Source organism: Tympanuchus pallidicinctus, unplaced genomic scaffold (genome assembly GCF_026119805.1).
Source record: "Tympanuchus pallidicinctus isolate F22 unplaced genomic scaffold, pur_lepc_1.0 scaffold21, whole genome shotgun sequence".
In the NCBI taxonomy this organism is placed as follows: Eukaryota; Metazoa; Chordata; class Aves; order Galliformes; family Phasianidae; genus Tympanuchus; species Tympanuchus pallidicinctus.
Window position 1 is genome coordinate 12,254,110 of NW_026294733.1, and position 15,415 is coordinate 12,269,524.

Below are 15,415 nucleotides of genomic sequence, written 5' to 3' on the forward strand. Positions count from 1 at the left end.
AAAGAAAAGGCTCCGCAGCCATCGCTCGGCCTGCTGGGTGGGCGCGGGGCAGCTCGGCGCTGCGAAGACGCGGGACCGGGAGCTGTCCGGAACGGCAGTGCGCATGCGCAGTCGGGGGGGTTGGGGCGGGGCGGCCGCAATGCCCATGCGCAGTCCCGGAGATGCAGTGCGCATACGCAGTTTCGGGGACAAGGCAATGCGCAGGCGCGGTCCCGGGAGCTGTCCGGAGCGGCAGTGCGCATGCGCGGCGGGGCACAGAGGCGGCGATGGCGGACGAGGCGGCGGTGCGGGAGCAGGCGGAGGTGGTGCGGCGGCTGAAGCAGAACAAGGCCGAGCCCGACGAGGTGCGGCTGCGTTCTGAGGGGAGGAGCTCGGCGTGTGCGGGGCTCGCCGGGTTCATCGAGCTCACCGAGCCTTTCTTTCCCTCGCAGATCGCCAAGGAGGTGGCGAAGCTGCTGGAGATGAAGGCGCAGCTGGGCGGAGATGAGGGGAAGCACAAGTTCGTGCTCAAGACCCCCAAGGTGAGCTGCGCCGGGCGCCGTGCCGCGCCTCCTCGCTGCCCCGAGCTGCTCGGAGCACGTGGAGATGCGGGCAGCGGTCATAACGCTCAGTGCAGCTTTGCCCGGCTGCAGGCGTTGCTTTGTGCCGTTCCAGGAGCCTTCCCTGCGCGGCAGCCTGTCAGGATGCCTCCGGCTGCTGGGAATTTAAAGGCTGGATGATGTGTTGAGGGACATGGTTTAGTAGGAGCTATTGGGAATAGGTGAACGGTTGGACTGGGTGATCTTTTAGGTCTTTTCCAACCTTGGTGATTCTATGATTCTATTCTATGAATACGATTTGTGCTGGAGCTTCTTTGTTTCTTCGTATTTCAGTGCTAGCAGCTGACTTGAAAGCCACTGCTTTGGTGCTGAGGCGTGGAGATGGTTGTGGATACCATGAGTACAGGTTGCTCCTGTGTAAAAACCATTACTTAATGCCCGTGACTTAAAGGATGTGCTTCAGGACAGCCTCCCTTGTCCATTCCCTTGTTTTAGTAAACACTAACTGTGGTGCGGGGCCTGGGAAGAGAAAGGTCTCACTATTCAAATATGCAGAATGAGGATTTTGTGGCTCTCTGAGTGTCAGGAGAAGTGGTTTGTGTTCCCAGCTTGTCCCAGCTGCGCCAGTGCACTGCTGCAAGCTCCCGCATTGCTGCACCACCCCTGGGTGGGGAGCTCCTGCTGCCTGCCTCTGCTGATTGTTAGGCCCTTGAAAATGAAAGGAGCAGTTAATTGACAGTGAGTTATGTGTGCCTGGGAACCTAAAGGCTGTCACTGCCATAATTCAGCGACTCCTAACAGTGGGGAGTAGTAAAAAGGGACCCATACTGGTGAATTTAATGATATCAAATTGTCAAAATATGGGCCTGATCCTTCTGGCTTTTTAAGCAATGGATTCTTTGCATCACTTTGCACATCTGTCTGCCACTACATACTTCTAACCCAACGTGCTCTTTGCTTTTCTTTCCCTCACCTCGTCCCAGGGCACACGGGATTATGGCCCCAAGCAAATGGCCATTCGTGAGAGAGTCTTCAGTGCTATCATCACCTGCTTCAAGCGCCATGGAGCAGAAGTCATCGACACACCAGTGTTTGAGCTGAAGGTCAGTGAGAGTGCAACACATCAGCTGAGCTGATGGGGACCTTGCACTTGGGAGCCCCTCTTTATGGCTGAGTGTTCTCCTTCCATCTTCCGGGTGCTCTCCCGTTCTCTCTTTATTCTCTGTGCTCTAGGGTTCATCACTTGACACTGAAGATGCTGTTTGTTTGTGTGTCTTTTTTTTTGTTTTTGTAGGAGACGCTGACGGGGAAATATGGAGAGGACTCAAAGCTTATCTATGATTTGAAAGATCAAGGAGGAGAGCTGCTGTCCCTGCGCTATGACCTAACTGTATCCTGCAGCAGCCAGTGCTGAGGGGTTTTGTTATCTTTGCTGCCCTCCTTCTGCGGCAGCACTGCCCAGAGAGGCAGGGAGGAGGAGGGTGGGAGGGCAAGCCTTTGGTATTGACCCCCTCCAGGCAGGGAGAATGTGAAAAGGTAACGTGGTACAGTGGGTGCAGAACTGCTGTTTGGTTATTTACGCTGCCTGTTGCTTAAATTAGTCAAAATAATGCTGATAGGTAGAGAGAAGGAAGATCTCTGCTGAGCGGATTTCTTTCTACAGCAGGGTATCCAGACCAGGAGAGGTCTAACCTAAGGCAGCACTGAAAGGTGCCCATAAGGTCAGTGTGGCAGGATGTGCGGGCTGTATCTGGGGTGTTTGTGGAGATCTTGAGGAGCTGCGGCCGGTCCAGCATCTCTTAGCTGTTGCTTTGACCAAAGGTGTGTGCCACGTGTGGTGCCGTGTGCCTGTGCTGGGGAGATAGCGAGGCTGCAACGCTGCCCGTGACTGATAGCTGGATGATCCCTCCTCCTTCCCATCCTTAACCCTGTGGTCACAGGTGCCCTTCGCTCGCTACTTGGCAATGAACAAAATCACCAACATCAAGCGCTACCACATCGCGAAGGTGTACAGGCGGGACAACCCGGCCATGACCAGGGGCCGCTACAGGGAGTTCTACCAGTGTGTGAGTGTGGCCAGCTGCAGTGCTGGAGGCTGGGCAGTGGTGGTGGGGATGTAGGACTGTGGCTGTTATCCCGCAGCCACCTTCCCTGCGGCTCTGGGAAGCTCTTCTTCTCCATCGCGTTCCCCTCTGTGTTTGTAAAGCAGCTCAAGAGTGGGAGAGGCTGAGATCGTTGGCTGTAGCACAGAGCAGTGCCTTGCCAGGGCTCTGAGCCATTGTAACCTCTGGGTACAGGTGGTGTTTTGCACTATGGAGGGCAGCAGCTCCTTGCTTCATCTCACAGTGCTTGCCAGTCTGGTTGAGGGGAAGAATTCCCTTGGGATCCCAAATCTTGTTCGCATCTTGCTCACACGCTCGGCTGTTCAGCTCTTGCCAGATGAGCGACTTAGCCACAGCACCCATTGCTTCCATCCCATGCTTAGTCCGTTCTATTTCAAAGTAAGGGGAAACCCAGAGGCCAAATTACAGAACAAAGAAAGCAACTTCCTTTGTGACTTTCCCAGACAAGTGTAGCCCTGAGGAATGGATTTGTTCCACAGTGCTAACACCACTCCAAGGGCTCTGTGCCACAAGTAAACTTAAGTGAGAATATTTCTCTTTCCTCATGCAATTCCTGATGATACCTTCCAGCTTCTGATCTTGGTGGATTTCCTTTTTCAGACAACTTGGGGTATTTCCAAGGTCTCATTTGTAGGCTAACTGGGGAGTCTTCTTGCATCCAGGCAAAACTTGTGTTTGACAGTTCACTTTTCCTCGTGCCAGTGCAGTTCTTCAAGAGGTGGTATCCTGTTTAAATGGGTGTCCCTACGTACTGCTCTCTTCCCTTTCCCAAATGAACATTTTGGAAATGTTTAGAGCAGTCTTCTTCTCCTAGCCTAGGTGGGTGAAGCTGTTACCTGCTCTCCCTGGAGGTGCTTTGCTGCTCCCTGGTACCAGTGTGCCTTGTAGCTCTTTTCTGCATCTTTATTAAGTGTGATTGAGCAGCCCTTGGATGTTTGTGTGTGGTTTCTTTTTTCCCCAATGTCCTGCCCAGCTTCCATGGGGATTGCATCATCCTTCCTCATGTTCAGCTATCAGAGGACTGACTGATGCAATCACAATTCTTTCCTCCTCCATTGTCCCATTTTATTTTGGAAGCTTGGTGAAACTGCACTGAAATTTACTCACCATTCAGTCCCATGTCCCTAATTGTTCTTTTACTCAAAATCTGATAGAAAACTGCGTTTGTGGATTTGTAAATGGGAGGTGAACAGAATGTCTTTGCTGTTTTCCTACCACGGGGCATTGAAACGTCTTGCTGTTAAGCTGTAGCTGTACATACTGGTGCTTTTTCTGGCGATCCATGGTGGAGGCCACTCAGAGGTTTTGATTTCATTTTCTGTCTTTGCAGCTGAAACTTTGGTTTTGTGTCAGTTGAGATCACTCCTGCTGTCTTATTCCCCCTGTGTGCCTTACCAGTATCTTGATTTGCTTGAAGGGGAAAATAAAAAAGAACATTTTGAGGACCAAGATCTCCTTTCCTTTCTGATTCCTTTGTTCGGTTTATTTGTTCCTGATGCTCTCTCTGTCTTTGTTGTTGTTTTCCTCCCTGTTTTTGCTGCTTTTTGTAAACAAAGTGCTTTTAACAGCAGGGTGGAAGCTGTGGCTGCAGCCATACCAGCAGTGCTGAAGTCCTCTCTGCCTGTTCTTGTGCCTCAGGATTTTGACATCGCGGGGCAGTTTGACCCGATGATTCCAGATGCTGAGTGCCTGAAGATAGTGCACGAGATCCTGAGTGACCTGCAGCTCGGGGACTTCCTCATTAAGGTGAGGCACTGGGATCCTCAGGCAGGTGCCTTTGGGCCTCAGTGGGAAGCAGCCATGGTTGTACTGGGTGGTTGTAGCACCTGCCCGCTGAGGCCAGATCCAGAGCACTTGTCATCTTGCCTCTCTGCCCTCCTGCGGTGTGTGCTGAAAGGCTGTGCTTCATCTCAGGACCTCTAAGGTGGGAATGCGAGGAGGTCTCCTGAGGCCATAATTAGCAGAGTTCTCTGTGGCATCTGCCATGGTCGCCTGCAAAACATCCAGCAGTCAAGAAAAAAGCTGACTCTTACATTCACTGCCTGCAGTTAAATACAATCTCCAGCCCAGGGTTGCTGCCCTTGTCACAGCTGTCTCGGTCCCTTTAGGAGGGATTTCTCCTGTGTGCCATGAGCAAACTCCTGCCTCCCTTCAACTCCTTCCCAGTACTGAGGCCCCTTCCAGAGGAAGAGCAGTGCTCTAATGGGGATTAGGCTGATTGCCCTGTGCTTCAAAACACCTCTCTTACCCTGGTGTGGCAGCACGTGGTGCTCAGCTGGGATGGGAAGGCTGTAGGAGGGCCTGGTGTGCAGGAGGTCAGCAGGGTTGCTGTGCTATGCAGGGAAAGAACAGTGTGGGCTGGGTGCTGCACCCTGAGCTGCCAGCCCTGCCCCGTGCTCAGTTACTTGCCCAGGGACCTGTCAGAGATGAGCTGTGCTTAGGATCCAGATCCAGTGCAGCTGGGTTGTGTTTGGCCAGTGGCAACAGAAAATGTCTTTGAGGATGAGCAGGCATCCCAGCAATGGGGAACAGCAGAATAACTTGTCTGCAGTAGGAAGGACTCTGTGTCTTCTGTGGGGGGCTGTTGGGATATACTGATGCTGGAGGGTTACATCCTCCAAGCAGTCTTTGTTTCTATCTAATGTAACTGTGCGTGCTCTCGCTACCCCTGGAATGTTGAATTCAGCTAAGCTCTTGGTCTCAATTACTTTCTCTTACAGAACATAATTAAACCATGGAATTGACTTGCAGTGTCAAAAAAGAAAAAGGAAAATCTCACAGCAAGGTTTTAAAGTATCCAATGTCCCTTTGTTCTTGTACTGGCAGTGCAGGGAACATAGTGAATTAATCCCCTAAGTCTGTGGTCTGTTCCTGAGCTGTTTTTACAAATCCACGTATGAGGTGATTCGTAGGCCCCTGTATTGGATCCTGTATTGGATTTAAACGCTAGGTTTGGTAGCATGAGCACTGCAGGAAGAGATCAGGGGCTGCCCTGATCTTGATGGTACCTTGTGAATGATCTGCCTGTCTTTGGCGAGACCCACAAGCTTTTTCCTCTCCCCTCCTGTAGAGAGCAGCTTGGTGGGTGCCTGGCAGTCAGCTGAGTTCAACCCATTGCAGTGCTACTGCTTTTCCTTCTTGCTGAGTGTTAGCAGCTCCAGGAGGAGGATGAGATGGCTCTCCCCAGGCCTGACAGCTTGACCTAGCTGGCTGCTCTTGGGGGAGAGGCAGCTTAGCTCCCCAGGAATGGGGAGAGAGGAATTACCCAGAAGCTGTAAACAGCAAAAAATGTTGGCAGCCTCCCTGTAGGCTGATTTCAAGTAACTGTTAGTTTGATTCTTCTGCCATCCTTGCTTCTCTTTGCTGTTCTAGCTGACTCTGTCTCACCACATTCTTGCAAATTTTATTTTCTTACTTTGCCAGCTCCTAATTCACAGTGAAACTTTATCCCCTTCCAACTGTGGTTTCTTGAGCATTTAGAGAGGTATGTGGGCAGAAGGTTTAGAAAATGCTTAGAGCTGTCTTTGTTTCACCATGGATTTGCACTGGGAGATAACCTGAACATCAGAACCCCAGAGTTTCTGGGGCACAGGTTTCCCATGGAGTTAGGGTGGCTGCTAGTTTCTCTCTTCTGTGCTTAGAACTAGAGAGAAGAAAAACTGGGCTCATCTGAAGCGCTTGCTTGAGCTCTGCTACATGGCTTTCTCCTTGTCTCCCAGGTCAACGATCGGCGCATCCTTGATGGGATGTTTGCAGTTTGTGGTGTCCCAGACAGCAAGTTCCGAACGATCTGCTCCAGCGTCGACAAACTCGATAAGGTATGGGCTGCAGGGCTCTCTGTGTCTCTGTCCTGTGGGCTCTTATGAGGTCACAGCTGTGACCTATTCATAAATACTGCAGGCAAGCTAGTGCTGTTCTCGATGGGCAGTGTGATGTCTGGCATTCTGGCTGAGAGTGCAGAGCCTGCAGCAGCTTTTGAGCATAATCAGGACTTCAGTGTACAGCACACAGTCGTGGCTCGTTTGGGACCTGGGAGAGACAGGGACGTCAGAGATGCAGCAAAGGGAAGTGAGGAGAACACGTAGGGGCAAGGTTACAGTGTTCAGCGGGAGGCAGAGGAGTGCATTTGGAGTGAGAAGGTGTGAGAGACCAGAAATACAAGCCTGGAAAAAATGATCGGCAGCACTTTCCTGCCTTCTGGGCAGGGGAAGGATGGTCAGTTTGATGTATGCTGCACTGTGTGCAGCCTCATAGCATGTCTTCACTTTCATCTGCTGCTGTCGTCAGTGCAAGGTTGTTTTCCTAGGAGCACAGTTTGGTGCTGGTGCAGCATCCTAGCAGGGCACGTGCAGTCACAGGAAGAACATACTGCCCAGTGCAAGTCATGGGGCTTTCAAGTTCTTGGGCAGCTTTGGTGACTGCAGGATTGGGATACAAAAGCACCATGTAGAAGTGCAAGAGATGGAGTTACAACCATGGCCTGAGGGCATTTAATCTGCTGCTTCCCTCATGAACCTTTTAACCACCCCGGTGCGGATGGAGCTCAGCACTGCAGAGATGTGCTGAGGGCAGGTGTTTGATCACCTGCATGGGGCAGTGCAATGAGAGACCTTCCTCAGGAGAGACCACATCCCTGAGGCAGTGGTTGATATTGTTCTCCCCCTTCACAGATGCCGTGGGAGGAAGTGAGGAGCGAGATGGTGGGAGAGAAGGGACTCTCACCTGAGGCTGCAGATCGCATCGGGGAGTACGTCCAGCTTCACGGTGAGCACGGTGGGATCCAGCCCTTGCCCTCCCCCCTGCTCTGCTGCGCTGCCCACGAGTGCAGCTGCTCTCCTCCATGCCAGGCAGGCCAAGGCCAGTGTCCTGGGCAGGGATGGAGGGGCACAAAGCAGCACACGCAGCAGCCTGGGTCGTTGCAGGTGCTGCCGCGCCGGCTGAGCTGAGACACAGCTTGTCCCTGCAGGTGGCCTGGACCTGATTGAGCAGCTTCTCCAGGACCCAAAGCTGTCGCAGAACAAGCTGGCCAAGGAGGGGCTGGGGGACATGAAGCTGCTGTTTGAGTACCTGACGCTGTTTGGCATCACGGGGAAGGTGAGGAGGAGCAGAGCAGGAGGGGTGCTGCCCTGCTGGCTGGGCAGCCGTGGGTCCGCGTCCGCAGTTGCTGAAGGGGCTTCTGTTGTGTCCTGCAGGTGTCCTTTGACCTGAGCCTTGCCCGAGGCCTGGATTACTACACGGGGGTGATATATGAGGCAGTTCTGCTGCAGCAGGAGAATGACCATGGAGAGGAGTCGGTCAGCGTTGGGAGCGTGGCTGGAGGCGGTCGCTATGATGGCCTGGTGGGAATGTTTGATCCCAAGGGACGGAAGGTGCCGTGTGTGGGGGTCAGCATTGGGATTGAGCGGATCTTCTCCATCCTTGAGCAGAGACTGGAGGTGAGTGCATTGGTACTCAGCTAAGGCACAGGGTTTGCATTCTCCCCATGCATTTATTCCAGTCCAGCAAATGCTGAAGTGGGTCTTTGATAGAGAACCTATCCAGGCCTTGCTGTGTTCTGCACCAAGAGGTCAAAACAAGTTCAGTCTCCTGTTTTCTCTGGCTTCAGATGTGATCCCTTTTCTGCAGTCCCCACTACAGCTCCAGCTGGAGGGAGCACTGTGATTTCCAGCTGTATGAGGTGCCTTAGTCAGGTGCCCCAGTGTTCCCCCTGCACTGGGCATCCCTGTGACAACACTGCTTTCATGGCCAGCCAGTGCTGCTCTGCAAGGTTCATGGGCAGTCTTGCACATGTGCCCATCCTGCTGGGAGCACTACAAAGACCTGATAGGGGCTGGGTGTCCCATAGCAGGGAGTACAGTGCCTTTGTCAGGATTTGAGGTACGATTTTCCTCTTCCCTGCTCCTCAGAGCAGTTCTACCAATTTATTCTCAGTCCCATTCAGTGGATGCTAAAGAGGTCTTGGTTAGGATTCCCAAACACTGCCATGCATTTCCCTCCCCCAGAGTCCTGTTGTGGGGAGAGCTCTTGGCATCCTGACCCAACTGAGACCAGCAGAGCTGGGACATCTCAGCTTGCTGTTGTTAGCCTAACCCACAGTTACTAGCCCAGCTGTAGAACATGCAGCTGCTCTGTGCAGCTCCCACAGGGCCTGCTGCTCTCAGCCACTCTGAGCAGATCTCCCAGAGGCCCTTGGGTCTGGAGGGACAATCTAGGCAGAATTTGGCAGTGAAATCAGTCATTCTCAGCGTGTTCTCCAGCCTGTGCACACCTGCAAGCACAGAAAGGAGGCGAGGATAAACACCAGAATGTGGAACAGTCACAGATACTGAGATTCTAGGATGGGTCTCTGGGCACTGCCCAAAGTGCGTGCTGTTCTTTGAGCCTTGGATATGTCTGTGTGTCTGTAGAATCTTTTGAGTCTTGTCCACTTTCTAGGCCTCAGAGGAGAAGATCAGGACAACAGAGACGCAAGTGCTCGTGGCCTCTGCCCAAAAGAAGCTCCTGGAAGAGCGGCTGAAGCTCATCTCTGAGCTGTGGGATGCTGGAATCAAGGTATAATCAATATAATGTAATCAAGGTCAAGTCAGGAGCTGCCTGATCCGCTCTCTTATGCCCAGAAATGGACCACATCTGGCTTTGCTCTGGGAGGAAGGACTCACAGGGAGAGGGTGGGCAGCAGACACCTTTCTGAATGGAGCTTGCCTCTTCGTGTCCTAGATGAGATGTTTTCCAGGGGGTGCTGGGCGATACGACTTGCTTGGCCCTATACTGCTGCAGAAGCTGTTGTGGCTTTGCTTAGGATGGATTGTCAGAGCAGGGCAGCACTTCAGCCTCTGCTGAATGGCAGCTGTGATGTCATATGCCACTTCCACCAGAAAACAAGATGGTGAAGAGACTTGCAAGGAGGGGAGGAGCCTGGGCTGTGTTTTGCATTGTCTAAAAAGCCACCTGTCTGTGCACTGCTCCTGCTGCAGGCAGTCTGCCATGAGACCCAGCAGAGAAGGGATGCTCCATAGGGCTTCTGAGCCTCAGGAACACCACGGGTGTCAGTCCTGGTCTGACACACACTAGAGCTGACCACCTGGTGCTTTCCCAGGAGCAGCAGTGTCTTCCAAGTTCCTCTGAGCTGTTCTGCATTACTTTTTAGCTGCATTGCCCTGCCTTTTGATGTCAGCTAGTCTGTACATACCTCCCATTCACGGGCTAGCAATTGGACTGGCCTGGGAATGCTGGTGGGACGATGGGGCACAGAGCAGCAGGCCAGTGCTGAGAGCAGCCTTGTGCTCTGGTTCCCTTCCAGGCAGAAGTACTGTACAAGAAGAACCCCAAGCTCCTGAATCAGCTGCAGTACTGTGAGGACACGGGCATCCCCCTTGTGGCCATTGTGGGAGAGCAGGAGCTCAAGGATGGAGTTGTCAAGCTGCGGGTGGTGGCAACCAGGGAGGAGGTGAGGCTCTGGTGACTCAGAGGGGGTGAGGGCTGCCCCACCTTCCATCCCAGCTCAGACCTGCCTTCCATGCCCTGTTCAGCCATAGGATCAGGTTCTGTAGAGCTCTGGGAACCGGTGCAGGGCCCATACTTGGAGTTTGGTGCCCAGAGCTCAAGGGCCTGCAGTGAGGGAAGGTCAGCATTGCTCTATGGCTGCTTCCGCGTTCCTTCCAGGGTATGGGAGGGTTCCCTGCTGGAACAAGGAGGGGGCCTGGTGGTCATCTGTGTGCTGGCCTCCGTTTTGGAAGGAGTGGAAGGGCGTTGTGCTTGGTCATCGGGTGGGAGTGTTACTTACATTGCTTACTGTCATGGAGCAGAGCCCAGCTCTGTCTATGCTGCTGCCTGCTTGATCCCCACAGAGGGACTGGTGCCACGGTGGCACAATTTCATCTGCCAAAGGCCGTGAATTACGGCATGGGCCAGCAGGGACCACGCAGCCAGCTGCTTGCCTTGTAATTATGGAGCCTTCTGCTTTCTGTGTAGGTCAACATCCGCAGGGAGAGCCTCGTGGAGGAGATCAGGAGGCGGACAAGTCAGCTTTAGCCCCCACCTGGACAGCTCTCCCTCGCTGGGTTCTGGTGAACAGATGTGCTCCTGTAACCCTGGGCTGCTCGGCTCCACCGCCCAGCCAGCTGGCAGCAGGTGCAGGGTCAGGGAAGCCTTTGGAGGCTGTATTTATTCTTTGGCTCGCGTCCTCCCTTCTCAGCAGGAGCAGGGAGGCCGCACTCCTGTGAGATGCCCGGCCCTGGGCTGTGTCACTGCAGAGATGTTTTGTGAGCACCTCTGGCACACGCTGCCCTCCCTCCTGGCTGCAGCTGTGCCGTGACCGGAGCCCCACACTGCCAGCGGCACCCAGGCTCTTGGCTGCAGCTCCTTGTGCCCTTCACGTTCAATGTGTCCGGCCCAGCGTTTCTGCTCTGGCTGCGGCGGGGTTGACCTCATCCCATGCCAAATGTTCTGACAACCAATAAATCTCGTCCATCCCACGCCTCGCCTTTTCTTCCTTCCTCTCTGCTCCGGCCACGAGCGCAGCGCTGTAGGATAGGGGGGCTGCGCCGCATCCCCGGCCCTCCGCTCTCTCCTCCCTCCTCGGGGCGGGGCGGTCGAGGCCCAAAGGTGGGCGGCGGCTACGGAAAGTTCCAGAGCCGGGTTGGGACCACGAGGAGCGGCGATGGCGGAGCAGGTGGGTGCTGTGCGGGACGGGGCTGCGGGGCGAGGCCGCGCTCGCGGGATTCCCGCTTGTTATGGAACGGCCGTCGGGCTTGGCGCTGCGCGGCTCGACGGCACCGCGTGGGGCCGGCAGGAACTCGGAGCGGCTGCCGGGGGGCTCGGTGCGCGCCCGTCGGGGCTCGGAGCCGCACTGCGCGGCGCTGCCGGGGTTGGGAGCCCCTCGTGGGACCGCTGCTGCCGGGACCCGCTCGGAGCTGACCCCGCAGGGTCCGCGGCTGCGTCCTTCTGGGCTTCGGGAAAGGCGGAACCCCGCGGGGACAGAAACGCAGCGGCGCGCGGGAATAAAGTGCAAGCGGACGGGGTGTTTGCGTGAGCTGGGACCGGAGCGGTTGAGCCGTGAAGGCTGGAGGAGAGCTCTGCCGTCATGGACCCATCCCCACCGTGCGCTCAAATCACGTCCCTCCGTGCCGCATCGCCACGGCTCTGGGACACCTCCGGCGCCTCAAAGGCGCTGATGAGACCGGGCGGTACTTTAATGAGTACTCGGTGATGATGGTGCTGCGTGTCCTCGGTGCCTCCCTGCGGCTGCATTGTCCCGGGGGGTGGGCTGGAGGTGGGGGCTGGCTCTCCGTGTCCCACCCATATCCTGCCTGGGGCTGTGCTCACCGCGGTGCGATGGCCGTGGCTCAGAGCGGCACTTTGCTCTCGCCCTGCCTTGTGATGCACCCAAATCTTTGCTCTCAAAGCCTTTGCAGACATCTCTGGAGGAGCTGTTGGTGCCCGTGTGCTCTGCCAGAGTTGCTGCTCTTAGGCGGTGGAACAGGAGAGCTCTTCGGATGCGCCCTGAGGGCAGAGCAGCCCCGCATTCCCCCACGTTGCAGTGCAGTGCTCAGCCTGGGGGCGGCGCTTCGGGGTTGGGATGCCTGCAGTTGGGCAGCCGGATGCTCTGCCCAGGGCAGCACCGACCTCCTCGCTCCCTCCCTCCCTCAGCAGTGGACCAGCAGCATCAACCGGGCCAATAAGATGGCTCTGCTCACCTGGATGAGAGAAACCGGCATCGACCTGGTGCAGGTGAACGGGCAGCGGCGGTACGGCGGCCCTCCGCCAGGTGGGTGCCAGCGGCTCGGCGCGGCGCTGCCCAGGGCTGGGCGGTGCTCTGACGTCTGTGTGCCCGCAGGGTGGGTGGGCAGCCCGCCGCCCCCAGGCTCCGAGGTGTACATCGCCAAGCTGCCGCGGGACCTGTATGAGGACAAGCTCATCCCGCTCTTCCAGAGCGTGGGGCAGCTCTACGAGTTCCGCCTCATGCTGACCTTCAGCGGGCTGAACCGCGGCTTCGCCTACGCCAAGTACAGCGACCAGCACAGCGCCGGGAAGGCCATCGCCGCCCTCAACAACTGGGAGGTGCAGGAGGGCCGCGCCATCCTGGTGTGCCGGAGCTTCGAGAAGTGCGAGCTGAGCGTGAACGGGCTGCCCGCCACGCTGCGCCGCGGGGAGCTGGGCGCCCTGCTGCTGGAGATCACCGAGGGGCTGCTGGGCTTAACGCTGCACAACAGCCCCGACCGCAAGCAGGGCAAGGTCGCCTTGCTGACCTATAGCTCGCACCGGGCTGCCGCCATGGCCAAGAAAGCCCTGGTGGAAGGTACTGGGAGGCAGTGGGGTCGCTGGGGTTAGAGGTGGGGTGGGACGAACTGAGCGTGCAGCTGCCGTGGGTCTCTCCTAGGGAACGTCGGCGTCTTCAAGAAGGCGAAGGTGGAGTGGCTGAAGCCTGAGCTGAAGGAGGAGCTGCAGGCGCGTGGGGAGAAGCCGCCCCCCAGCAACGTGCGGCGCCTGGGGAGCCCCAAGCGGGGGCTGCCATCCTCGGAGCTGCGTGGCGCTCTGGGCCGACTGCAGGCCTTGTGCCGGTGGCTGCATCTGGGGAGCCCCCACTTCCTCACCAGGTGCGTGCAGGCAGAGCCCGACGGCTGGCAGCGGTACTGGGGCCAGGTGGTGATCCCATCCTACCCCGTGCCCTGCAGCACCTTCCTGTGGGTGCGGGAGGACGCGGCGGGCACTGCGGGGCACGAGAAGATCAAAGAGGCGGTAGCGCAGCTGGCCCTGATGATGCTGGGTGAGTCGGTCCCCACCTCCCCTCACTGCCTGGGGGCTCTCCTGGGGCTGGGGGCTGCTGGGGGCGGGCTGGGGGGAGAGGAACAGCATCCAGCGCTCTGCTCTCTCTCTCCTGCAGGGTACTGAGGATGTATGCGGGCACGCGTTGTGCCCCAGCTATGAAATGAACCCGAGACACCCGATGTCACATCGTGGAGCAGAGCTGAGCCCAGTGGGGCCGTGTTCCTGTTCAGCCTTGTTTTGAGTTCGTTGGGGGTTTGTTTAAGGGCCATGTGGAGGGCGTGGGCACTGCCGCGTTCCCACCGGCGCTGGGTCCGTTGTGAGCAGCGGGCACGTCCTGCCTGCTGCCATGTTTTCCTGTTGATGAAGTTGTTTTGTGTTGCTGTGGTGCTGCAGGGCTCTCAGGAGGAGCAGCAGCTGCCTGGAAGGATGCGAGCTGGGGGGGCTGGCAGGGGGAGGCTGGCACTGGGCCCCATTGGTTGCAGCCCCATTGCCATGAGGCAGTTGGGGGACCCTGGGCTGTCTGCAGGCACTGCCTGCAGCCTGGAGGCCAGCGGCCACCTGCTGGCGATTAAAGGAGCCTGGGAAGCTGTGACGGTGTTCTGTTGTGTTCTGTTGCTGTGGTTTCCCGGGGTGGATCCCATCCTGCAGCCAGGCGCACATTGGGCAGCTCCTGCTGACATCACCCCAACGTCACCCCTGCATGCAGTTCCTGAGGCACAGCAGCTGCCACCCGTCCTGGGCCGGCTTTAGCCCAGCGGTTCCTTCGGTTCAGACATTCTGTGTTTTCCGAGCTCCGACTGGGGTTCGATCCCGCGGGCACCCCTGGCCCATTTTGTGTGTTCCCATCGTTACTTTTTAACCACTTCAGGGATCAGTGCTCTCCAGTGTCTTCATCAGTGACACCGATTGGGGTCAAATGCTCCCTGAGCCGTCTGCAGGTGACACCAAGCTGTGAAGGGACACACCGAGGGACAGGATGCCATTCAGAGAGACCCAGACTGAGCAGTGGGCCCAGGAGAATGTCGTGAGGTTCAACAAAGCCAAGCACACAGTCTGGCACCTGGACCGTGGCCACCACCGCTGTCAGTGCAAGCTGAGGGGTGATGAGATGGAGCACAGCCCTGCCAAAAAGGACTTGGGGTGCTGCTGGGTGGCAGCTGGACGTGAGCCAGCACTGTGCCCTCGTAGCCCAGAGAGCAAACCGTACCCTGGGTGCACTCAAAGCAGCACTGCCAGCAGGGTGGTGAAGGGGATCTGCTCCTCTGCGCTGTGCCATGAGACCTCACCTGGAGTGCTGCATCCGGACAGGGCGTGCTCAGCACAGGAGAGACGTGGAGCGGTTGGGGTGTGTGCAGAGGAGGGCCCAAAAATGCTCCCAGGGATGGCGCAGATCCCTCGTGCAGGCACAGGTGAGCTGGAGGACAGCACTCACACCTCAGCTGCACTCACACTCAGCACACGGTCATGCTCTTGAGCTCCAGCCCTGCATACGTTCCTCATCAGCATCTTCCCCTCACCAATGTCCACCACTGTGGCTGCCATTTCTGGGCACATCTTGGCAAGTGCTGCAGGTGTCCTCACTACACATCAGATACCAGGCATAAAATTCCACCCATCTGAGGGCTCTGCTGGCCAGAGCCCAGAACTCAGGATAACCTGAGGGGAGCAGCCTGCAAGCTGTGCCAGGGGTTGAAGCAGAACACACTCCCCTTCCCCAGCCAATGCACAGGATTCAGAGCAGAGATGTAACTCAGCCCAGTGCTGGGATGCACACCATGCACTGGAAAATCAGGTCCTTGCCCTGCCCTGCATGAGCTGCCAATACCTCTGTGCCTCCAGCACCTGGGGGCCAACAGCCACCCTACTGCAGGGGACACAGCAGAGCAGCCTGGGAGCCCAAGGTCAGCCCAGGTGTGCTGCTCTGTCATGGAGCACGGGGGAAAAAAAGCAGGTTTCCTGCCAAAGACAGCTACAGTTGGGGATGCT

General features: G+C 56.6%; 2 protein-coding genes across 3 annotated transcripts; both read left to right on the top strand.

Annotated features, from left to right (window-relative positions):
• Positions 1-203: 203 nt before the first annotated feature.
• On the top strand, positions 204-11,136 carry LOC128081361 (histidine--tRNA ligase, cytoplasmic). Its single transcript, XM_052684507.1, has 13 exons — positions 204-344; positions 432-521; positions 1,523-1,642; positions 1,834-1,929; positions 2,480-2,605; positions 4,301-4,408; positions 6,382-6,480; positions 7,333-7,426; positions 7,629-7,756; positions 7,855-8,097; positions 9,098-9,214; positions 9,963-10,109; positions 10,634-11,136. Exons 1-13 carry the CDS (start codon positions 267-269, stop codon positions 10,691-10,693), a joined length of 1,506 nt encoding a protein of 501 aa, XP_052540467.1. The 5' UTR covers positions 204-266; the 3' UTR covers positions 10,694-11,136.
• Positions 11,137-11,225: 89 nt separating this feature from the next.
• On the top strand, positions 11,226-14,018 carry DND1 (DND microRNA-mediated repression inhibitor 1). Of its 2 annotated transcripts, XM_052684523.1 has the most exons (6): positions 11,226-11,333; positions 12,311-12,428; positions 12,498-12,959; positions 13,041-13,257; positions 13,336-13,427; positions 13,545-14,018. In XM_052684523.1, exons 1-6 carry the CDS (start codon positions 11,322-11,324, stop codon positions 13,550-13,552), a joined length of 909 nt encoding a protein of 302 aa, XP_052540483.1. In that variant the 5' UTR covers positions 11,226-11,321; the 3' UTR covers positions 13,553-14,018. The 2 variants fall into 2 exon arrangements, with proteins under 2 accessions (XP_052540483.1, XP_052540482.1); XM_052684522.1 differs by having other exon boundaries at positions 11,245-11,333; positions 12,314-12,428; positions 13,041-13,427.
• Positions 14,019-15,415: the final 1,397 nt, after the last annotated feature.

Coding starts and splice junctions, on each gene's coding strand:
- LOC128081361 (XM_052684507.1), top strand. CDS start 267: ATGGCGGACGAGGCGGCGGTGCGGGAGCAGGCGGAGGTGGTGCGGCGG. Junction 345..431: donor ACAAGGCCGAGCCCGACGAG/GTGCGGCTGCGT, acceptor TTTCCCTCGCAG/ATCGCCAAGGAGGTGGCGAA. Junction 1,643..1,833: donor CACCAGTGTTTGAGCTGAAG/GTCAGTGAGAGT, acceptor TTGTTTTTGTAG/GAGACGCTGACGGGGAAATA.
- DND1 (XM_052684522.1), top strand. Junction 12,429..12,497: donor GTACGGCGGCCCTCCGCCAG/GTGGGTGCCAGC, acceptor GTGTGCCCGCAG/GGTGGGTGGGCAGCCCGCCG. Junction 12,960..13,040: donor CAAGAAAGCCCTGGTGGAAG/GTACTGGGAGGC, acceptor GGTCTCTCCTAG/GGAACGTCGGCGTCTTCAAG.